The sequence below is a fragment of the Chiloscyllium plagiosum genome, unplaced genomic scaffold (assembly GCF_037043375.1).
Source record: "Chiloscyllium plagiosum isolate Xiang-an unplaced genomic scaffold, Cpla_swu_hap1 HiC_scaffold_19, whole genome shotgun sequence".
Classification (NCBI taxonomy): domain Eukaryota; kingdom Metazoa; phylum Chordata; class Chondrichthyes; order Orectolobiformes; family Hemiscylliidae; genus Chiloscyllium; species Chiloscyllium plagiosum.
The window spans coordinates 41,203,320-41,227,648 of record NW_028270157.1 but is presented as its reverse complement, the minus strand read 5'-3'; the positions used below and the strand labels follow the sequence as shown (position 1 = coordinate 41,227,648).

The 24,329-nt window shown below is 36.8% G+C and overlaps 1 protein-coding gene across 2 annotated transcripts; it reads left to right on the top strand.

Annotated features, from left to right (window-relative positions):
- Window positions 1–73: 73 nt before the first annotated feature.
- bcl2l13 (BCL2 like 13) lies at window positions 74–21,013 on the top strand. Of its 2 annotated transcripts, none has more exons than XM_043709445.2 (7): window positions 74–348; window positions 1,183–1,323; window positions 2,001–2,105; window positions 4,654–4,810; window positions 8,152–8,221; window positions 11,405–11,539; window positions 19,261–21,013. In XM_043709445.2, exons 2-7 carry the CDS (start codon window positions 1,218–1,220, stop codon window positions 20,098–20,100), a joined length of 1,413 nt encoding a protein of 470 aa, XP_043565380.2. In that variant the 5' UTR covers window positions 74–348; window positions 1,183–1,217; the 3' UTR covers window positions 20,101–21,013. The 2 variants fall into 2 exon arrangements, with proteins under 2 accessions (XP_043565380.2, XP_043565381.2); XM_043709446.2 differs by lacking the exon at window positions 74–348 and adding an exon at window positions 800–920.
- The last annotated feature ends 3,316 nt before the right edge of the window (window positions 21,014–24,329 follow it).

The window sequence follows — 24,329 nt, the reverse complement described above, 5'->3', positions numbered from 1 at the left end:
TGCGTATCCACCACGATTTTATTATATTTGACCTTTGACCCCGCGGTCTCCATCAGCTGTGATTCGGGGCCGCTAAGTTGGATTTTTATATTTTCTGTCCTCAGTTGGAGAATCAGCCACATTTTTAATGATAATTTTCGAGGGTAGAATATCGGGGGCGGAGCCCTTCGAGTCCTGGCGGCTTTTTAAAATGTGAATGGTAGTTGTGCCCTTTGACACTTTGCCCCCTTGTGTTGTGGAAGAGGGTGGAGTTTGCTCATCACTTTGCCCCCTAAAGATGGTGCGCGTCTAAATAAGGAACTTGTCCCGTAGTTGTAAAGGCAGTGGCTTGTCCCATTTCGAAGCACGGTAAGCCTGACCGGTTCATATTTTGCAAACAAAATGTTGAAAGGGGAATAAAAGTTATGTCGAGGTTTGGTTAGAATAAAAAGCATGCATTGGTTGAGTTAACTGAGTATTTTGAATATAGAACAATTTGTGAAATGAGATTGAATGGTATCTTTTTGTTTACAAAATTTGTGTAATTTTCTTGTATTTTTGAGGTGGGGATTACTATTGGGGTCTAATAAGTCAGTATTTAAGAATAATACTTTTAACGTGATATTTACGATGCCGCAGTGTATTCATAAGTTTATCTAGTGCAAATGGCATAAGTTCATAACTGATGTGAAGGTTATTACTATAGTACAATTGCGTCCGCTTATAATAGCGCAAGATGGACTGGCACCAGGAATCACGTTGTTAATGACCTCTTTCTGCTGGTGCCAGAGTTTGTGCACATGGGCATTTGGTGGGGTCGTTGAACAAAGGACGTATTGACTTTGGTCTATTCTGCGGGTTGCTTCCCTTAAAGCAGCATGTTAAATGATTACGAGTATTTGGACACTGATGATTCGGATTTTCATGTTGAACATGTTTGGGTATACTTAAAACTATACAAAAATGTTTTGAAGCTTTCACTGTAGTTAGTTTTTCCAGAATATTTAAATCGTTTAAAATGTCTGTTTATTGCCAAGTACAATGAATTTGAGTAATGTGCTGAAGTTAGTGCTAGTTAAACCTTACAACGTCAGTTTTTGAACTGCAGGTTCTGCTCATCTGGTTTTACTCGTTATAAGAAAAACTTCTCTTGTTTTGTAACTCCACCCCTGAACCCTAATCTACGTATGTATCATCATCTAGTTATATCTTTTGAGCACTATCAAGACAACGTGAAAATGGCTACAGCCATACCCGAAGGATTTCATTATGAGACCAGATATGTTGTCTTGAATTACTTGGGGCTGGTTTCACAAGAAAAGACTCCAGAACAAACAGGGGAAGGTAATTTCAGCAATGTAATATTTAAAAGGGGTATATATTTAAAACTTTGAGTGGACTAAATTAGTATATCTCTTTTTAAAGTTGGCTAAATGACATAGTTGCAAGAACAGTAGATTAATATGAGATAATCCTCAAATATATTTGGCAAGTTTTACTGTATTTTGGTGACTGTACACCTTTTAATATTCAAAGTTTAATTGTTTTGCTTTTGCACTTGAAACAGAATTTACAAGTAAAAGTAATTTTTGACTTGATAATATATTAAAGTAAACTTTGGGAAATAAACTTTTGTGTAGTCATGCATAACTTGTCATTTCTCTTTCTGCATGGTTTGTTATGAATTCTGACAACATGTCACAGGCTATCAGTATAAAGTGCAGTGCTTTGGAAATGAAAATCTATTGCTAGTCAGGAAATAATTTGTGTTTTTACAAGGTTTAACAATCTAAATGATGAGGGAGAATGCTAAAACAAGTAATTAAATTGGAGGAATCTGCATTTTTTTCATGACTCTTAAATGACTTTATTAGGTTAGTGAAGAGATGAGCTTTCAATAGGCCAAATTATCTATTCTTTTTCCAATAATAACTTAAATTCAATCTCAGCATAAAACTGTTCTGCAATGACTAGCCATCTGCTACGAATTTGCTAAAACAAACTGACTTTTGTTTTTACAGGAACACAATCAAAAGAGAGGCCTCCTTTGCAAAGGAATGTAGCTGAGAAAATTAAGACTGAAATTAAAGAAGAACTCCATCTCCTGCATAATGACATCAATAAAGGTTAGTTCAAATCTGCCGAAAAGGTTTTGCTGTTTGAGCTTTACTTCATAAGAACATAAGAAATTGGAGGAGGCTGTATGCAATTTCGCCCTTTAAGCTTGCTATGCCATTGAACAAGATCATTGTTGATCTATCCAAGGCCTTAATCCTTTCTTATGTTAGGTTAGCATAGCTGTCAACTCCCTGATATTTCTAAATTCTGTGTATGTCCTCTTTAAATATTTCCCTTGATCTAGCTTTCGCATTTCCCTGGGGTAGAGAATTTCAAGCATTCCCTAAGCTCTTTAGAACATTGGGAGGAATGATGATGCATAGGATTGAGACATCTTATTCCAGTTTGTAGGAAATGAAATTTGAAGTTATTAACAAAGCATGTGAGGCTAACAGTTTGTGATCCATTATCATTGTAAGGATGTCTGAGCATGTTTTGATGTTCTGAAGTACTTCGGTATCCTGTAACACTTTTCTATTCTGCGGTAATAGAACAACAAGTACTTTTTATGTGGTTGCTCATGGATCTAATGAAAAGCTTGCATCAATTATACTCGTGCTTTATAAAAATAATTATTTTTGCAATAACAGTCTGATTTGGTCCACGGTATTGAGAAATTTTGAATTGTATTTGTCTTTTGTTCCTGTAGAGGTAATTTCTGACTATTTTTGGAATGATACACTGTATCAAATTTGAACTTTTAAATGTTTTTATTGTGAAATTGCATTTTAATATTTTATCAAGTAATTTAAAAAAAATAACTTTTTTTCTGATTTGATATGCTGAATTTTAGCTTCCTTGGTCCCAATTCCGAAACCTTGGTCAGGAACCCAGCTATGGCAAAATCCTGGAGTTTTGAGGAAGGGTCAATTAAGAAAAGATGGCCTGATATCTGTCTAGTTAGGATAGTGACTAGTCTGCAGTGGGAGGACCAATGATTTTGACAACTAGAGCTGCTTGGGTAAAAGTGGGCACCACTTTTCTGGATAGAAGATTTTTGGGATACTTCAAGCTGAGGGTTCCAGTTGAAGATTGGTATAGAGAACAAAATGTCCTTAAAGGATGGCCTGCAGCTATCAGCTCGATACTGGGCTGCTTTGCAGAATGTACTGCTGATGTCTCCGAAATTTGTTACTATTTCAGCTATGACGCCAATCAGCATGTGGGAGCTTGGTCAGTGTCTTAAGTCAGACTGTGAAGCATTTTCTAAGTTAACAGGTTTTAATTGGAAATCTCTTGTTGACACACTTGGAAGCCATTTCCCTGGAGGAAGTGAGGGAGAATGCCTAGAGGCAGGAGTGTTACAGCTGATTGGCAGGCAACCCTATGCTTTAGGTTGAAAATTGAGCCCCGTCTGCTGATAATTGGTAATTAGATGAATGTTTTGTTTAAAATTATTTTCACAGATAATAAAACTCTTTAAACTCATATGGTTCTTACATGCTTGGTATATCAATTTACAACTTTAAAAAAAAAAAATTCATTCATTAAAAGTGGGCATTGCTGGCCAGGCCAGCAGTTATTGCCTGTTCGTAATTGTCCAGAGGACACTTGCTATGGGTCTGTGGTTGCGTATAGGCCAGACCAGGTTACGAGGTATATTTCCTTTTCTGAAGGACATTATCAAATGCATCTGTTTCACTAACAATCCACATCTTTGCACTGTTGCCATTAGGCCAGCTTTTTACTCCAGATTTTTATTAAGCTCAAATTTTGCCATCTGGTAAGACTGGGTTTGAATCCATGATCCCAGAACATTGGCCTGGGATTGTGTTGTTAGTCTATTGTCATCGCCACTATACCAGCACCTCCTTTTATAATATTGGTACTGATATTACAAAATAGCCATTAACCTTGGTTGAATTTTTTAAATATCCAAATGTTAAAACTAATCTGAAGTATTGTGGTGATCCACGTTCTGAATTCCTTCCTGTTTTAGAAGAATTTCCTGTGCTTCAATTTGTAAAATGTGTATTATACCATATGAATTTCTAGAGAAGTTTCTATGGAGTGGAATGAAATATGCATTTTTCAATTGGATGGAGTACAGCAGTAAAATTGAGGTCCGATCAGTAGAAAAGGAGTATTTGGGGATTTTTGTTTTTGTACAATTCTGTTTTGCATTTGGTTTTGTGTAAATTGGGGCTACAACTAATTTGCGATGTTAACTTGATGAAATTTCTGTCCAGGGAAATACCAAGTCTGTATTTAATGAATTTATTTGCTTTTAACTTTAATGTTGGGGACCAATTTGCAGAGCTTAATAGTACAAACTATAGGTAAAGAAATGTGGTACTGTAGTAGTTGCTGGGAAAGCATTATTGTGTTGTAGTAAATCCAAAGATAAGTCATTTCGCTCAGTGTGAACACTTTCCCTTTTTGCACAGATGCTGTCATTTCTGTTGTTTCTCCAGCACTGTTTTTATGTCCGATCTCCAAAATCCATAGTACTTTCCTTTTTATTGCACCATATTTATATCAGTTCTTTGAACAGCAGTTCTATTTGGTTAAGTTAATTTTGTTCCTAACGTTGTATTTTATTTTTTTCCTTTTTAGCCTTTAGTAGTACAGGATTTGACTGCCACACATCTCCAGTATTTAGTCCAGCAAATCCAGAAATTTCAATAGAAGACTGCCTGGCTCATCTTGGAGAAAAAGTATTCCGGGAGTTTGCTGTGCAACTGCAGGCAGCCCTACAGAACGTTCTGAGCAAGTGAGCTATGTGGTTGCTGTTTATGACACTTTGGGCTTTTCATTTAGTAAGAATTTTAACTGAATAACATTCCTGCCACTACAGACCACTATCTATTTCATTTTGATTTCTCAGTGTGGTAGATAAGTAAACAATCTATTACTGCAAAAACCAATGGTGTAAACACGAATTCTGGTGACTTGGCCCTTCTTTGGCAGCCAGCCACAATTTAGTTTGTGTAAAGCTGTATGATGTCCTATAATTTGGCTTTCTACTTTTTTAAAATTCGCCAATTTCATATCTGTATCAGACTCCTTTTACGACCCTAACAACTGGGATTCTGGCTGCTGTCTTAGTGAAGGTAGTATCTGGAGGAGGCCTGCTTGATCCTCCCATTCTTTGACAGTAGCATTGTTTGAAACCTCAATGTCAAGATGTAAGCCAGTCAGTCAACCAAAAAATTGAGATTTATTTTTAATATTCTGAGAGCCTAGTAATCAAATCAAACAATTTAGCAAGTAACAAACTGCCCTTAAAAGGGACTATGTGCCACAAAAATTAGAATCCTTGAAGGAAAATTATAGTTCAAATTAAAATGATGTTGGTGGACACAATTTACTCCAACCCCTGTGAGTATGCACTGACCATCCTCGGCCTTCAGTATACCGTTAAACACCCTTCCCCTTGGAGCGTCCAGCATGCTGGGATTAGCTAAAAATGGCATCATGGTCAGTACAGAAATGGTAGGCTGAAGACTCTGTTCCTTTGTTATACTGTTCTATGTTCACTAACACTCTGGTTTCTTTGAACCAGTTATGGCATAAAATCATCTCCGATTGGTCAGTGCCACTTTGAGCTCAATCTTAATTGGTCTCCACTTGGTGTTTTGCTGAAATGACATGATTTAAGATTGGAAACAGCAATTGTTTTTCTGTTGCAATTCCATCCCTCCTATCTAATCTTGCAAGCATTTAATTTTGCATGCAGTAAGCCTCCAATATTGGCAAGATTGAGCGTGAAAAATCAAGCAGGTACATAAAGTACCTTACCAAATTAAAATCATAAACTAGTATAGCGCAGAAATAAGCAATTTGGATCAGAATTCACATTAGCTCTTTTGATATGTAATGCAGTTAGTTCCACACTCTCACCTTGTTCTTGTAATTGTTCTCCTTTAGTGTATTTATCTGATAGCTTTCTCTCTTTTTGAAAGCTAAGTCAAAACTCTTTCCATTACCCACTCATGGTGTACAAAGATTTTTTTCATTTACCAGTTATATATCTGTACCATCCATTTCCAATGGCTTCAGGGTTGCTACTGCTGCAATGTCTCTCCTTCAGCATTTGAAGGGTGGACTGACCTCATCTGATTCTTAGCTATCCAGTTTCATCCAGTGTTACCTATGATAGCTACTCTGTCTTGTCTGCTCCCAAACCTTTTTCTCTGAAGCCCAGAAAGATTGACTTCATTGCTGAGAGGTAACATGTAGATGAAATGTCAGGTTCCACATGTACACTTGCAGAATACATAGGATATGTGGCTTGGAAACAGGCCAGTTGCCCTAACCAGTTCTTGGAAGTGTTTATGCTCCATTTGGATCTCCTCCTATATTTCTGAATTTTTATTTTAAATTTCTCATCATATGCATCTGGTCTCTTCTCCCTCATATGCTCGTCTAGTCTCCCTTTTGAATATATCTACTGTGTTCGTGTCAGCTACTCTGTGGTAGTGAGTTCCATAGTCTTGCCACAGAGAGGCTTTTTCTGAATTTCTTGTTGATTTTTTTGATAATTGTCAAATGTTGATAGTCTCTGTTTCTGCATTTTTCTATAATACTGAATACAGAGAAAATGCTTCCTATCAAAATCTCACACCTTCAGTTTTTCTTGGAAGGAAAGAGATTTAGCATGTCAATACAATTGTGTGGGTATACATAAAGTATGATCACTGTAAACTGTCCCTTCACTCTCTCCATTGCCTTTTTTATTTTGTTATATAATATGGTGACTAGAACTGCATGCAGTTCTCTAGAATGGTGTGAACCACCTTTGACGTATCTTTGCTACTTTTTGTACTCCTAGCATGCCTACTGCTTGGCATGCTTTGTTTCCATTGCCTTACTAACCTGTTTTGCAACTTTGTATTTGTACTCCTCCGTTTTGTTTCTATTACCTCACCTTGCACCTTTCAGAGTTCCACGTGACCTCCCTATTTATCCTTTCAGAATTTGTTACCTCACATTTATTTCTCATCTACTTAATTTACCAATTATTTGCTCATTCTGCATGAGTCCTGCAGTCCAGTTCTGCTTTCCCTTCAGTACTCTTGCCATCTTGAAAAGATGACAACCCATTGGGCAAGATCCCAGGTTTTTCTGTTTTTTTTTGTTTAAAAGATCCTTTTTAATGAGAATCAAAAAGGATACTGTATTTTCAATCGACCTGTTCAGTCATGTTATGACACCTCAGGGGCAGGTGAGATTTGAATGTGGACCTTGTGGCTCAGAGGTGGAGATACTACTACTGTGCCACAAGGGGCCCCAAATAATTATTTCTGTTTGCCAGTTCTTGAGAGATTCTTTTAAATGTCTTTTCATATATTTTGAGGTGATATTTATTTTTTCATGTGCAGTTTTAAAATAATAATGCATTATACCTCTCCCTTGAAGTCTTGCCCAATATGTCCAAACAGTGATTGATTAATACAAATCACCAACACCCCAAGGTTTAGTTCTTTTTGGTGATTTAGTGGCTGTCTGCCAAGGTATCAGTGGAACTTGTAAATTGTTGTATATTAAAATTCCTACTGTTTACCTCTCTTCCATGTTGATTGATTTGACAATGATTTAGATTATCTGCCAACACTTTTTTTCCATCAAACTTTGTGTATATTAGACACCTTTGAATTATCAAAGTGATCAAATCTATGAAACTAATTTTTTAAAATAAATTGCCTCCATCCTGAGGTTTTGAGAAAGAAACAATTTGGCAAGAAGGTAATCTCTAATTGAACAAATTGGATGTTTTTACTACTGCATTTCTTTAAGCAAATTTTTAAAGCAGAGAACTATCTCAAGCCATCATGCAGAATTGTTTGGAGAGGGATGTCGGGGTTTGGTGAAAGAAAAATTTTTAAGAGGCAGAATGAGATTTGGAAGCATTAGTCGGCAATAAATGCTGTTAGAATAGATTTGCACAATCCAATCGCTTGTTGATCAATGTGCTTCATTTGCAATACAAACCTTTTCACTTCAACTTCTTCTCCCATCTTCTCCCTTCTATTATAGATATTTTATTTGAAGTGTTAAGTGATAATTTATATGATGCTCAAGCTTGGCATATTCTTTTCTATAATTTTGTAGGCCACTTGAATATGAGGTATACAAAGAGCAAACAAATCGGGTTGCTACTAATACCAGTGGGTGGAATAAAGTAAGCACAATTTCCTTCCCTTGTACTTTTTCAGAATGAACTAATGATGGAGCAGCGTTTTATTGCTCATGTCAATACATTTTATAGGGAGTTTCAAGTCACAGACTTTTGCAAATTGAAGCACTTGAATGAAGTAGACTAAGGTGGGGTGACATTTTCCAGTCAACTTCTCCCAGTTTCATGGGATGGTAAGCAATATATAAATTGTTCACGTGGGAATAAAGCGCTGGAAATGTTCTTTCCAATTCTGCAGTGATTTAGAATTTCTCCTGTACTGCTAGCTGCTCTAGTACTCTCGAGTACTCAATAGTACTCTAATATTCCCAGCAATACTAATTTAGTATGTGTAAGTGAAACATTTTAAAATATTACAAAATGGTGTGAGAGATAAAGCTACTGTGAATCTTTCCTGGTTTGTCTGTAAACTGAGAGTTTCTTGACAATGGAAATGTTGATTTCTAAAAGTAAAACGGATCATCAAATACTGGTATGCATAGTTTCTGTAACTGTGTAAATAACTGAAGGTTTGTAGTGTTTTGCTATTTGGAATACTGGATTCAAAAATGGAAGAAAAAGATTTTTAGTTTTCAGTTCTATGAAGGTAACGTTTTTTTAAACAAAGAACAAAGATCAAAAAGGTATTTTGAGCAGTGGATTAAAGACCACATTTCCAAAAAAAATGGCTTGAGCAGCTGCTAAGATAGTTAATTGCTAAATGTTTACAAAGTTAAACTTGTTTGACATTCAGAAAAATTGATTGTCAGGTGTCAGTGGTTTTGAGTATAGTTCTTCTGAGTTTGTAGAAATCTCCCAACTGAGAGTTAAGTTTGTTGGAGCCTTCGGCTGATTTAATGGCCTAATAAAAAGGGCTGGAAAAAGTACTGGCAAAGAAGTAGTTAAGATAGTTACAGTCTCAGCGAAGCTCCTAACTGTTTGTTTGGTTTGTTTATTTTGTTTTTAAAAAGTGGGCAAAGGGTCGAATCGGCTTTGATTTTAGAAAGCTTTCACATTGTCCTTTTTACATATGGTAATATTTTACTACTTTTTGAAATAAAACATTGGTAGTCTACATGTTCAGTGATTGACTGTAATGGTAATGAAACTACAAAATTAAAACTTTGATTCATCAAGCTGGATCTGACTTGACCAGTAATACAATCAGCTGCAATTATAAACTTGCTACCTTGGGTTTTACTCAGCAGACATCTACATAACTGAGAAATGAGTATGATGCAAGTAATGAAATCTCACCTTGTAACTAGTTGGAGATTGGAGCTGACTTTTCTTTGTCATGCTATAATGTGGACTAGTTGCATAAATTGATTGAAACCATACCAAAAGTTTGATGCAGGAAATTAATGCTGGAGGCTTGCATATTACATTTTCTTTGGTGGGGGGGGGGGGGTTGGAACAATTTTGGTGACTTTGATCTTTTCTATTCTCCAAATACCTTGTGACTTGTTGCATCTGAGCTTTAGTCTTCTAAAGCACGCAAACAGTCTGAAGAAATGAAAATGCATTGCTCGATCTCATTTAATGAAATTATACTTTGGTTGACTCTCAAAGTTGGAGGTGAATCTTCAAGTTTAAAGAACAGGGAATTTTATTGTCTGCTGCTCCCTCAGTGTGACTGCAGGTGATGGAGGCAAGGGGATCCAGTAGGCAGGAATAAAAGGGGCTGCTTTTTGCAATTGTCCAACATGTTCAGATTCTTTCAGCTTGTCTTGATAGTCAGGGTTGCAGGATGGATGAACCAACTGCTCTATAGGAAGCCACTCAAAGAAATAGTAGGGAGGCTGTATAGAGAAGGAGATTGACACCCTTCTTTGTAGCAAGCATCATGAGTCCAACAGCCACACACGTCAGGTTTGGTAACATCTCTGGGCTGGTGGGGAATTTGGGAAGAGGATTTAATCCGTGTGGTCCATAGAGGCAGTAATGACACAAGCAGGACAAAGGAGATTCTGCATAGTCCGTGTGAGTTAGGGGCCAGATTTGCACATAACCTCAAAGGTAATTAATCTCTGCATTATTACATAAGCCTTGTTTAAATTGTCATAATGCAAATTAGATAAGAGATGAAAGCATAGCTCAAATACCGGCGAGAGAAAAGTAGATCTGGTTTTTGGGGTACTGGCACCAGCAATGGGGAAAGTGGAACCTGTATAGATAGGATATTGTCTACCCAAATCATGGTAGGGGCTGGTGTTCTTGAGAAATGCGTAACTGGAAAAGTAGAGGATTTTAAACTGAATACTGTGAGCAAAAGATCAAATTTGGGAACATGGTAATTCAAAAAGTAGAGTCTTGCCAACAGATAAAGCTAATAATATGGGATATGATAAACACACCATGACTGGAAATAAAAGTATGAATCTCAAGGTCAACGAACAGATTTATACAGCCCATTGAGACCACATCTGGATTGCTGTGCCCAGTATTTAGTCATTATTAAAGGAAGGATGCAAATGCATTGGAGGCAACTCAAATAAGGTTTATTAGATGAATACCTGGAATGGACAGGTTTTCTTATGAGGAAAGTTTAGACAGGCTAGACTTGTATCTGTTGGAATTTAAAGTACGAGGCAACTTTTTTGAAATATATAAAATCCAGAATGGCCTTGACAGGTTGAATGTAGAAAGGCTATTTCCTCTTATGGAAGAACATAGAATTAGGGATGCCTCTTTTTATAATTGAAGAAAGCCCATTTAAAACCAAGAGGAGACAAAGAAAATTGTCTTTAGAACATTGTCTTCCTGAAAAAGCGTTGGAAGCAGAGCCCTCCAATATTTTAAGAGGGTGTGGATGGTATGGAGGTAGGTAGGAATGTGGATTTGAGATTTATCCGATCTGACATGATCCTATTTATTAGCAGAGGAAGCTGGAGAGGCTGAATGGCTCCTACTCCTGATTTGCATCTGCAGGTAAACTGCATAACAAGTGATTACACTTGAGGGATGAGGAGGGAAGTAATTAATTTAGTTGTAGTATGCTGAGGGCAATGTTAAGACACAGTTACCAGCATTGTCTTTCTTATACTTGATTATCAATTGTTGTTTTGCATGTGTATGTTAAGAATATGTTTTTCTCCTTCTTCTCGAAGTGGGACGTTATGTGAACTATGCTTTATGGTTTATCCCTGCTGTGAATAATTAATTTTTTTTTAATTACTTACTTTGTAGGTTCTGATCTCTTTAGTGTTGTTGCAGCAGCTGCTAGCTAGTCACCACCAGCAGCCACTAAGGGAACTAGTGGAACTGGGAGTGAAGTACATTGAGGAGACTGATGCTGATTTTATCATCCAGCAAGGAGGATGGGTAGGTTTATACACTTCTTTTTCTTAAAAAAAATTCAAGAACAGCTCTTTTTTTATTTCATTACCAAATAGGACTAGTCAAGTGCCAAATGTTGCACAGATCTTTTGACAGCACGTTGCAATGAGTATTTTTAAGATCACTTTCAGTACCACACCCATAAGGACAATGTTTGTTTACTTGTTCTACTATATATCAAAACTTGCAAGATAACCCTGTAACTATGCCAACACTAATATGCCCTTCTCCCAGACCTGACATTTTGAAGCTTTATAAGAACTGTGAAATTCTTGGATGTGAAATTGTGTTCTTCTTATTCTGTACCAAAATTCAAGTTCTCAACCTTTTGAAATTTGGGTTTAGTCTGGCATGGATTCAAACCCCCAAGCAAAGAATAAGAATATAATTGCTGCGACATTTGAATCTTTCTTTAACCAGAAAAAACCGGAGGGATATCAAAATTAATGCAATTTTACAATTCTATTAAAAGAAAAAGTATATTAAAGGGTTGGCCCTTGACAAAGGAAACTGAATAGTATTGCAAATAACAAAGACGCTGTTTGTCCATGTTTGCTCTAGAAGAGGTTGGTGATGTATCTGACATTACAGAAAAATTAGTCATCGAGATGGAAACAGCATGGAAACAGACCCTTTGGTCCATTTCGTCCATGCCAGCCAGATATACTAAACTAATCTAATCCCATTTGCCAGCAGTTGGCCCATGTCCCCTCAACCTTTTCCTATTCATGTACCCACCCAGATGTTGCAATTGTACCAGCCTCCACCACTTCCTTTGGCAGCTCATTCTATACACTTGCCACCCTCTATGTGAGAAAGTTGCCCTGCAGGTCCCTTTTTTTATATCTTTTTGCCCTCTCACTCTAAACGAATGATTTCTAGTTTTGGACTCTTTCCTCCCCCATCCCAATGAAAATATCTTGTCTATTTACCCTATCCATGCCCCTCCATGATTTTATAAACCACCATAAGTCACCCCTCAGCCTCTGACGCTGCAGGGGAAACCACCCCAGCTTTTTCAGCCTCTCCTATAGCTCAAACCCTCCAACCTTGGCAACACCCTTGTAAATCTTTCCTGAACCCTTTCAAGTTTCACAATATCCTTCCTTTAGCAGGGAGACCAGAATTGTGCACAATATTCCAAAAATGGCCTAACCAATATCCCGTAAAGCCGTAACATGACCTCCCAATTCCTACACTCTCTATGTTCTGACCAATAAGGAATGAAGAATTGTAACTCATTTAAAATAAGCTGGAAAAGTATAATAGAAAAAATAATGACATTGAAGGTTGAAATCCCCAGGAACTGAAAGCTTTCATCTTATGTTTTAAAAGAAGTGGATGAGAACATTGGCAATGTTCTAACTGTAGACCTCCAAAGTGATTTTGATTTAACCACTATCCCTTTGTTGAAAATGTAACTCATTCTCTAAGATTGCACAATCACAGATTTGAGGGAAAATCAGGAATTTCATAGGCCATTTATGATTTTTAATCTATAATTGGAGAGAAATTAAACAAACTTGAGCTGATTAGAGAGGCAATGTACCTTTTGAGAAGAGCAACCGTGTATAACAAATCTAATTTGATCATTTTCAAGTAACTATTGTAGACAAAGCAATGTCTATAAATGTAAATGGATTTCCAGATTATATTTGAGAGGATTCCATTTAAGTGTCCGTTAGCTAAAGGTGAGTCATGGAATTAAGAGTAAAAGTAGGTTTAGTGGGTATCTATTATGAAAATGCAAGCAAGTTACTACTGATCTCCTTTTGGAGCTACTCGTGGAGATCTTTTCCAGACAAAGCAATACCTATTAAATTGGTTGGTCAATGACTGAAAGATTAATTCTGTATTTTCCTATAGATGCTGCCTGACCTGAATATTTCCACCGTTTCTTTTGCTTTTTGTCCCTTAAATAACTACTTGAAGGTGTTGCATGGAAGTAGCATGAAATGACACTTTTTAAAGGTCAAAAAAAGCACAAAGGCGTCAATTGTTTGGGCAGATGAGATCCATATTGCTGTTTTCAGTCCACAATGTTAACAAATTTTCAATTAGTTTTATTGTTGGTTTAAAATGCACAGCATGCTCCTTAAGAGCTAAAGTTAGCTTGTGTGGACTTTAGCTAATGTCTGACCTGACCTTGATGAATGTTACTGTATACCTAAATTACATGTTAGTATTCACTTTGTTAAATTTATATTTGAATCAAAGTTCTGTTAGTCTCTAGCCAGTAATATCTTCAGTTTATTTAACTAGTACAGTATGAAATTTGCATTTTGCCAAGCAGTTTTATCCCTTAACAGAGAGCTAGAAAAAAACTTGCACACGCAGCTTCACATTTGCTGTAATATTCAACAGCGTGCCTAGACATAGTCACTTCCTAGTGCCAGTTTGAATGTTATTATTTAATTGGCTGTGTTGCGTTGCTACAGCTTCTAAGCAGATCTTGTCAGCTCTGGTAACATGCCTGTCAGATCTAGCAACACCCAGTCTTGTTGTTTGACAGTTATGGAAATTAGGACGTGCACAGTGTTTCTTGTTTCTGTTCATAAAACAACTGGCTGCAGTCTTATTTTTCTCATGGTCCACAAATCCTAGGTCTGGAGAAGGTGATCATCCTAACATTTTTGAACCTGAGTTTATATAACTTCTCTCAATGCAGAGAGTTTACTAAGTTGAATAACAAAAGTTTAGCTTGGTTATTAACCTTTCTAAAGCTAAGGTGGTATAACCTTTTTTTGCCAGGTGAAGTTGAAAATCTATCCCACTTTGTTTTTGTAAAGCTAAGATGGTTGGATCTAAATCTGAATTACAAGGATCTGATTGATGTTGTTTTCTACAACCAGCTGTTGAGCCTTCTTTGAAATCCTAAAGACTTTGTGACAGTCAGTTTTAATGATTTTAACTGAGCTATTGCGATAATATCTTAAAGATAATTAATTCAAAACATGCCATCTGAATTTAGTGTACTTCGGATTTGAAGTGCATCGATCTACTTGTTTTGATCAACTGCTAGGAGAGGGTAGCAGTGCTTCATACCTCTCCCCGTTTTCCCTTCTGTAAAATGTTATAATACAACAAAATATGAATCTTTTAAGAAGTCATTAAGTAATTTTAAACTGCATAAGTCCTGAAAAAAGTTTTAAAACTTCAGATGGAAAAAAAAGGGGTGGGACACTGCTTTGTTGTTCAAGTTTTACAATTAAATCTTGCTATGAAGTCGGTCTTCAGATGACCAGTCCTACTCTATAACCTTTTGGAATCTGAACCTTTTGGTGTACTCCAAGGTTATGGCATTTCATAGTTAAGGAAAGAAAATCAAAGGGTGGATTTCCATCTTGGTAGCCCCTGCTGCTCACTGAAACCTTTTTAATAGCCTGGGAATAATGTCAAGCAATCCAGTTTGGGGGGGGGGGGGCAAAATGTTTTTAAGAATACACATCTATATTTAAAAAGAAAGGACTTTGATGTTTGATATGGCACTCAAAGAAACTTTAATATCCTAGGAAACTGACGCAATCGGGTATAACTGTTGAACTGTTAGGCCTGTTGAATTTCACACATTAAAGTCAATTGAGGATGCTATTGGACTACATGTAGCATTAGGATTCCTGCCTGATGTGTTGGATTAAAATTACATCGAGGATTAAATCAAAATATTTTCATTTCAACATTCGAGATTATTAAATAGTAATCAGGTGTTTTGTGATGCCTTTTATAAAGAAACAATTCGGCCATTCTAGTCAATCGATATTACTACACCTCAAAGTGGCAGCTATTTTCCTGATATTGATTTTTTACTAATGTTTGCAGGTATTATCTAAAGATATAGGTTACTTTCCTTATTCAATTTTTTTTTGTTTTGTAAGTCTCTTTAAGATGACATTGAATCTGAGTTAACTTCAGGGTTCTGAGGAAACTTCAGGGTTCTTGACCTGAAACGTTAACCCTGCTTTCTCTGCAGAGTTGCTGCCAGATCACCTGAGCTTTTCCAGCAATTTCTATTTTTGTTTCTGATCCACAGTTTTTTTGGCTTTTATTTAGACATTGAATCCCACTGGGAAAGATTAACTGTGTCTCTGTCTTTCTGGAACCCATTTTTAACCAAACCCAGGGCATATTTTAACTTTTTTTTTTGTCCTTCCTTTAGTTTGCTTAGTGCATTGCATCCCTTCACCCCCTTCTCAGCACTCCAGTGTATTTTAAAGGAGAAAGGTTAACTGTTGGCTTTGTAACATTTTCTACCTTAATTTCCATTTTTTTTCCTCCAATAATAAGTTGGTGAATGTGGACTGGGGAGGATTGAGAGCATCAATCAACATTCTTTCCCTCCATTGCACAAGTGATACTCTATTCATTCTTTATTTATCTCCTTCATCAAAGACTGAGGTATCTTACTGAAGAAATCACTTTTCCAGGGCAGGTCACTTTCTTCAAGTAGTAATCAAGAGCCTCCTAACAATGAAAATTTTGTTACATTTGGGAGAAAGAAAACACTATGAATGTCAACGAGAAAGAAAGCAAACCATTATTTCTCAAGTCACTTTTTAATATCGCATTTTGGCACTTTGAAAATTAATGCAACCCCAGATGCCAACAAAAACAAAACAGCAATAAATCAGTAGAGTAACATTCCGCACACTTATTAAAGTTTGCATACTATAGATCAATACATATAGAAAAACCTGCTTTTAAAATATTTTGTACTTAATGTACTCCCAATCATTATTTGGTCTTGAGGTGGCTCGTTTTGATTCCAGGTCATTCAGCAATGCCAGGGCTACGCAGTTGGACTCTGCATGAGAGGCATCACCACTGATGTGTGGGCCAAAATTTAAGAAATGTGGGGTGCTTCTGAACAGTAAAGAGCGTTATATGCTACAGTCATTGACCACTGAGGTTTCAGAAATACTCTCCATATTTCTAATCACTGGTACCTCGATGAAGTGGCCACACACACGAGCCCATCACCTAGAAAAAGAAAATGAGAAATGCAGGGCCTGGGCCTGGGCCTGAGCCTGAAGCTGATTTGGCAGCATTCTGCAGCCTCTGAGAGGAATACTTAGATCAGTAACTGGCAGTTATGTTCTTTGCCTGTTCTAAAATCTGATCCTAACCATGAATTTACCAGTGATGCTTCAGGTGCTGAGCAACCTGTCTATGCCCAGTGCTACAGAATCTGAGCTCTAACGTTAGCCATTTCAAGACACTTTACCTGTGCTACAGGTGTTTCTGGGCCCAAGACTATGAACTGGTACAACTCTGGGATAATCGACTGATTACCATATTTTGTTTAAACAAAATAATGCAAAAAGAGATGTTATATTTGAACATGCAGTAATATTCAGTATATAATATTTGCATTAACTGTTTTATTGCTGTTTTTGGCACCAAGACATTGCGTCAATTTGAAGTGTTAAAGTGGAGTCATTGGGGAAAAATACTTTGGGAAGTGTTTTCAAAATGCATCCTGCTATCTTACTAATAATGGTTTTTAATAATTTAATATACAGCTGTGGAGACATATTTTGAGTAGTATTGTTGCGTGTAATTTTGTTGTATCTGGTCTAACCCGTACATTTGCTGTAATTATCCTCTGACCAAATCTGCATTTCACACCATGGAATCAAATGCAAAGAATAATCCTATTAGCACAATTGCAGTTCAGTCACCCATGAATCTGTCCTGTCATATTATAGTGGAAATGTTTTACCTGAGATTGCATATTTCTGCACTGCTACACTACAGGTTTTATCCAACTTCAGTGATACATTTAATTAGTCCTTGTAAAATCAAATTGATTTTTCATATTTCCAGTTTGCACAGTAGTGATGTCATAATAAATTATTTATCGCTGTTTTAACCTCACTTATAGGGACAGTGCAGAGTTTCAATTCTGTTGGCTTGGGTAGAGTGGGAGAAGAAAAGTTAATGTATATAAAGCTGAAAATGAATATTTTATTACAATTAATTTTAATAAATTGCCTCTGGGTTTTCTTTAGAGGATAATCATCCTATTAAATAAAGAAGTAAAAGTTACTAAAATTACACTGCAACATGACTGCTGGCTTGCAAATGTTGCACTTTGTTGATTGTGTATTAGCAGAGCGGCAATGCTCTTTGGGCCTCCTGATTGCAAGAACCAGATGGATTTAAAGCTGTATTGAGAGGTTATTTGACCCATCTTTTTCTGCAGATTTTTTGTAACGCATTCCTGATTGATCCCTGTTCTGTTCCCTATGGATCTTCCTGTAATTCTTAACCAAGTTTCCCTTAATCACTTGCTGAGGCCAAGCATTCAATGCTCCAAAATACCTGAATATTCTGAATAAGGTTGACTGTCAGCAAGCGCACATGCAAAGTATTGTGGGAACTAGAAATAATAAATAAAAATTCCTGGAAATGCTCAGCAGAATTGACTGTTTGTTTGTTTCCCAACATACACAAAGTTAAAGCTTCAGATCTGTGACCTTTTGACCTGATGCTACCCGACTGTGCTGTTTTGTAAATGTTAGTAGAGCATAAGTGTATGTCCCATTATATGCTTTGTGTACGCCCTAAATATTCTCCTATTAAATTGAGAAACTTAACTGAGGAAACTATGCCTACAATTCTATCCATAAGTTGTACGTTGTACCAAACTATTTTATCCTCTGCAGGATGGTCAAATAAAATATTTTAAAATCCTTTCTAAAACTGAAAATTACCTACTTATCGAATGTTGAATTAAAACTTCATGTCTTTTCCATGCCAATTTTGTTCAATTTATTTAAAACCATAAGTTTATCCAATGAATAGCCACCCCTCTCAAATCAGGAAGGTCCAAATGAAGACTTTGTTTTTTGAATAAGTTTCGGTTTTTGGCTGGTGGCAGTAAAGTTACACTTTGTCTTTGGCCCTAATAAAGGAGGGTAAATTAACTAGTATTTCAATTGAATGATATGATACCCAAAGAAAACATTAATCCCCAGAAAAGAATCATGGCTATTAAATTAATTGACACTGATTTAAATTGCATAATGATCACTTGAAACTAATTATAATGAATAATTGCAGAGACCCTCCGTTTCTGCCTTTCCAATGTTGCTATGATAACATAATGAGCAGCATGGTTCAACATACAATTAAAAACAAATTCATGGTCTCAGCACACCTTGCTTCCACTTCCAGCACTTCTGGTGTTCTTTTTGCAACAATTTATTTATGTTGCAGAAATAATTTCACAAATAGATGGCTCTAAATCTAATGTTCTAATCTGATTTGACATTGTTGTGAAGTAAATTTTCATTAGCCTAATATAAAATGCAGCCTTTTTATATACTTTGATTCTGTTTATACTAAAGCAACAGTATAATCTGAGACATAATTTTATGAACATCACCTTTAATGGAGATTTGGACTCCAGTGTAAGTCACTTTTTTCCATGTTGCAGTTATCTTTCCATAGCTTTAATATCTTTTTACTTTTGGTAAGCCTGAATTGATTTGGGTTCAAACAAAGAACAAAAGTTTTGCATCAATCTTTTCAATAAGACCTATCCTTTTACACCCTTTTTAACAATGAATTTTGTCTATAGATGCCCATCCTTCATAGATGAGTGTGTTATCTTGGTACATAATGCAATTTTGCAAATAGATGATTAATCATTGCAAAAACAGTATTTAATACATAAGATTTCAATCTACATTTGTTATTCTTAGGGAACTGTTTTTAGTCTGGATTCTGAAGAGGAAGAGCAAGGAGAAACTGTAGATGACAGCAACGATATTTACATCTTAACAAGTGACAACTCCGGTCAAGTAAGTCCTCCTGAACCACTAACTGCCACCAGCTCTTGGCAGGCAGCTGGCTTGCCAGCTTCACTATCTACTAGCCAAAGCTGGCATACTGAAAGCATGCCAGTTTCTCTTGGAACAGAGTCTTGGCAACAATTGTCCATAGACCCAGAGGACATGAAAAGCTTGGACAGTAATGGTGGTGGTGAAGAGAGAAGTGAAAACAACTCTTCTAATTCGGATATTGTCCATGTAGAAAAAGAGGAGCTTCCTGAAGCTGTTGAAAGCCAGGAGATTGAATTAAAAACTCCAGGGTCTGCAGCAGAAATTAAATCAGCACCCCTACTTTCGCAACAGACTGCACAAGTGGAGGTAAAGCCTTCTGCTGAAATAGGGAAAGCTGATACTTTTTCAGAAGTTGCTATTGGACTTATTACTGACGTAGAGGAAAAACCTGTAACACCAGCAAGAGAAATGGCTGTTGAATCCAGCAAACCACATCAGTCAACTTCGCTGCAAGAAATAAGAAAGCAATTGGAAGAGATTAAAAAAGGAGTCTGGGAAGATGAAACAAAAACCAAACCAGAAGAGAATGTTGGAAAAGGTGAAAAGGTTGAAATAACGCCTTTGGCTAAATCAGAGGAAGCTGAAGAAATTGTTCCTGCAAAATCAAATGCATCTGTTTTGATTTATGGTGGAGCTGCTGCATTTGCAATGCTAGCTGTGGCTGTAGGGGTGGTGCTGGCCTGGAGAAGAAGATTTTAAGCGTGAACAGATCAGTGTTTGGGAAGGCTTTTGGTTCTACAATTGATTATTATGACTAATTAAGCCTATTTATTCAGTTGCATTGCAGAAAATGTGATCAATGAGGAAAACCATGGTTAATAGGGATAGATAACACATGCATGAATGCTGGGCAGTACTAATATATTGAGGAAATAAACTTATAATGGAAAGGAAACTGTGGAGTATGGAAGCTGTTCTTTCTGTATGCAGTGCAATCTTTGCTGATTAAATTTCTAAATAGCACTGAAGTGTTAAATCATTTGAAGAGGAAAGAAGCCCTTTGAAACTGGAGCAATGGTAGAGAAAAACAACTGTAAAGTTCTGTTCTGGGGAACTAAGTATTCATGTCTTGGTTAGCTGAGACCTTTTTTTATATAATCTGAATTAATTCATTCTTTGTCATTTTGGTCCTTTTTAGCTGCTAGTAACATTACTTTCTATTTTTAATGTTAGCCTTGAGAGCTGTGACATTAGTTTGAATTCATTCAGATCTACTTCTGCTTGTATTTTTTACTTTGCTTTCTTCTCTACTTGTATTTGGTTTGATTTATTTTCATAGATAATGAAATACTTCTGATTAATAATGAGAACTTCATTTGGTCATGTTTTTGTGCATAAGGTTAAAAGTAAAATTTAATGTAGGTATTTTTTCACTGCTGTTACTAATGCTAAGATGATGGATGTGGTGTTCTATGACTTCACAAGGTAGTTAACTTTACTTGTGCTTAGTTGGAAGTCTGTATGTAACCTCATTTGTACTGTTGTTAAGATGACACATGCTCCCCAGTGAAACAGAAGTTGACTTTCAAAACAGCTCAGTGGTTTTTTTAAGTGCCAGCTTTGCAATTTGTACTGAATTTCAAAAATGAGTCATAATAAAATATGGACTATTGTGGGTGTAAAATTATTTCTGCAAAACTGTACAAAATTAAATGATTCTACCTTTAAGTATTCTGATTTGAAATAACTAAAACTGCTGCAGTTTTTAAACTCTTCATTTTCCCTAAAGAAACCAGCAACTTGTATAATAGCCACATCATAAAATCAAACTATTTAATTTGAATTATATTTTATATTAATTGTATGGTCCACTGCGTTGGAAATACCACAAATTTGTGGCTACTTTTGGATAAACTATTCCCAATGTGCTCTACTTCATTTTGTAGTGAGGATGAAATTCTTGTCTGAAGCTAAATTTCACTTTCTGCACCAGTGCATATTCATCTACCATCTCTGCCGCTCTTCTCACTTCTTGAACTTTCTCTTCATCCACATGAATTCTTATCTCTGGAAGTGAGTTTTTAAACTCCTCCAGCAGAATAATCTCTCTTCAAGCCTCATGTCTTAACCCTGCACCGATTTTTATCAAATTTACTGTTTAATTATTTCAAACTCTGTCTGACCTGGTTCCTTCTTTGTCTCTGCCTCTATGCTTCTGGTACCAGATCATTGGCACTCAAAATAGCCTTTTGGGATATCTGCATAATCTTTTCACCCCCTCATCTGACAGTGCTGCAAATACCTCACTAGCCCTGCCTACCAGCTTAGTCTGAACCAGCGTTACCCACAAATTCTCTATTCTATCTGTCTAGCCAATTTTTCAAATGAAATGAAGAATGCCACGTTTTGATAAGATGTCAAAACCATGTTTAAACATTTGTATATGTCACTACTTCTCCATCCTGTCTAGACATTGCACATTAGTTAGGAAAGTAAAGTTCAAATTCTCCCCTCTATACCCCCACTATCCTCTCCTTCCTTCTCCCCACCCCCACTCTCCTCTTTCTCATTTCTTTTCCCCCCCTTGCCCCCCCCCCCCCCCCCCATCTCTCCTCTTTCTCCTTTCTCTTTCCCACCCCATCAGTTCAAATCTATCCAAATTCCTGACCAGATCTGCCTAAGCCTGTCCAAATCTCAGACCCAAGCCCCCAAACTGTTACAACACTGAGGTGAACCACTGTTAATTAAACCAAATACCCAGAAAAGCTCACCTCTTCTTGTAATCTGTTGAAATGAGTGACTGAGAACTCCTAAATTTCACTATTTAAAGACACTAACATCAATTTTTTTAACTTAAACTTTCTCAAATGTTCACTTTTATCACCTTAAAACCTGTCTTTAAACATTTAGCCTAAAATGTAATACTGAATTGTAGAACACATTTACTGCACCAGAAAATAGACCCGCAGAAATGCTCAGGAAAGGGGGTGGGGTAGGGGGAACTCCAGGACTACAGAAGGTCAGGACATCTGGGCTTACCAAGTAATAACAGAATGCTGTAAGGTAATTAAGAACATTTGCCTGAGTATACGTGAATCTGTGTGAACAGGACACCAAGTGATAACATTCACAGACATTCCCTTGTGAAATTAATGACAATGTTTGATTCTGACCCTGAAACAAAACTTGGTACTATCAACAGCTTTGCAATTAACAGTCAGATGCTGTTAATTATAATGGATTCTTATTACCCCTTGCAAGCGGGGCAGATAGGGAAAAAAAATCTTTGCAGTTACAAAACTCTGACCTGAGGGTTCAAAAGGACACTACAGAGAGACCATTTTAGTGCTGAGGCTGTTGGAGCCAATAGAAAATTAACTTATTGCTTATCTTCTAAAGATTGAATTTAATTGCATTTTGGGATTTTATGATGATATTGCGGAGCCATTACTGGTTATTAAATACAAACTCTGTAAAAGCTTCCCTAATATTACCTTTTACTTGCTTGCTGTTCTTACAGACCGCTCCACTGTCAATTCTAACTAATCAGATCTTGTCTTATTTGAATTTGAATCACAACTCTGAAAAGAAAGCATCATTAATTCAAAAACTAATGTCAGTTTAAATGCAACCTTATGGTAACATCTCAGCCTCAGATACAGAATGATTCAGTACTTAAAAAGCAGGAGTCTGCTCTGAGCTTAGAAATTATTCTAATCCTAAAACTGAAGAGATTCTAGCATATTTTATGGTCAAAACTTTGCCCTCCTTGCTAAGAAGCCATTTTGTAAAATAACTGTATCAGACATGTGAGCTGTGCAAGGTTACCTGATGAACTCTCCAATTAGCTTAGACTGGTTCCTCTATGATGGGAGTTCATCTCACTAGCAGGCGCCTAACTCTGCTGAGTATGTTTTTCCCACCTGATGAATGGCTTAGGAGTGATTAGTCAAGTGTACACAGACATGTCAATTAACTTTACGAATTATTGTCTTTCACTATTACCTGTCTAATTAAGAACATGCAAATTTAAAAAAACTTTTGTACAAAGGTAGCTACTTTGTATCAGTATATCGAAGTAGCCCGCTGGGGCACTTGAAGAGCTGGTACCCTAGTCTCCTAGGCTATTAGAACCTAGTTAGTTTAGCTTAATGGTATCAATGTTATGTTGTAGCAGTGATGCTATTGGTAAATAAAGGGGATGACTAAAATTAAACTAATGTCTGTCAGAAGTTTTTTTTTTCCAGACTTCCAAAGAGTATGATCTCCGGGATGAACCAAGAGAGAGGCTTACAGGTCTGAGTCCACAAGGGATTCCCTGGGCTGTCTCAAATCTCTCATTTTAACACATTTAAACAACTATTCACACCTCTAAGCCCCCACCGCCCTTTCTCTTAACTGCTTACTATCTACCAATCCTACCTGCCAATCTTCTTTCCCACCTTCCTCTCTGATCCTATCACCTTCATCCCACTCCCTTCCACCTATTGTACTCTACGCTACCTTTTTTCTCCCCCCCCCCCCCCCCAAGTTATCCCTCCACCCTGGAGGATCCCTGCTTTCGGTCCTGATGAAGAGCTTTTGCCCGAAACATCGATTTTTTTTTTTCTGCTCCTCGGATGCTGCCTGACCTGCTGTTCTTTTCCAGCACTACTCTAATTTTCAAAATGTTTGCATTCTTCTATCCCTGATGTTGGATTGTCTTATTGGTTCACAGCTAAACAATAAATTGAAATTCAATTAGGTTTTATTCTGTGGCTTAATTTAAACTGGTTAAATTTGAATTGTTGTCAAAACCGCATCAAAATTCAGGTATCCATTTCACAACCAACTGTTACATATTTTCAATTTTCCAGTACACTCTACCATCTAGTCATGTACGCAGGTGCTTGTAAGCTCTCAGTTCAGAACAGTATTCTCTCTCTCAAAGGTACAATGCATGTCTTCAAATTCGTAACATTGCTTGCATTTCATCGTTGCTGGGTCAA

Coding starts and splice junctions, on each gene's coding strand:
- bcl2l13 (XM_043709445.2), top strand. CDS start 1,218: ATGGCTACAGCCATACCCGAAGGATTTCATTATGAGACCAGATATGTT. Junction 2,106..4,653: donor GCATAATGACATCAATAAAG/GTTAGTTCAAAT, acceptor TTTCCTTTTTAG/CCTTTAGTAGTACAGGATTT. Junction 4,811..8,151: donor CTACAGAACGTTCTGAGCAA/GTGAGCTATGTG, acceptor ATAATTTTGTAG/GCCACTTGAATATGAGGTAT.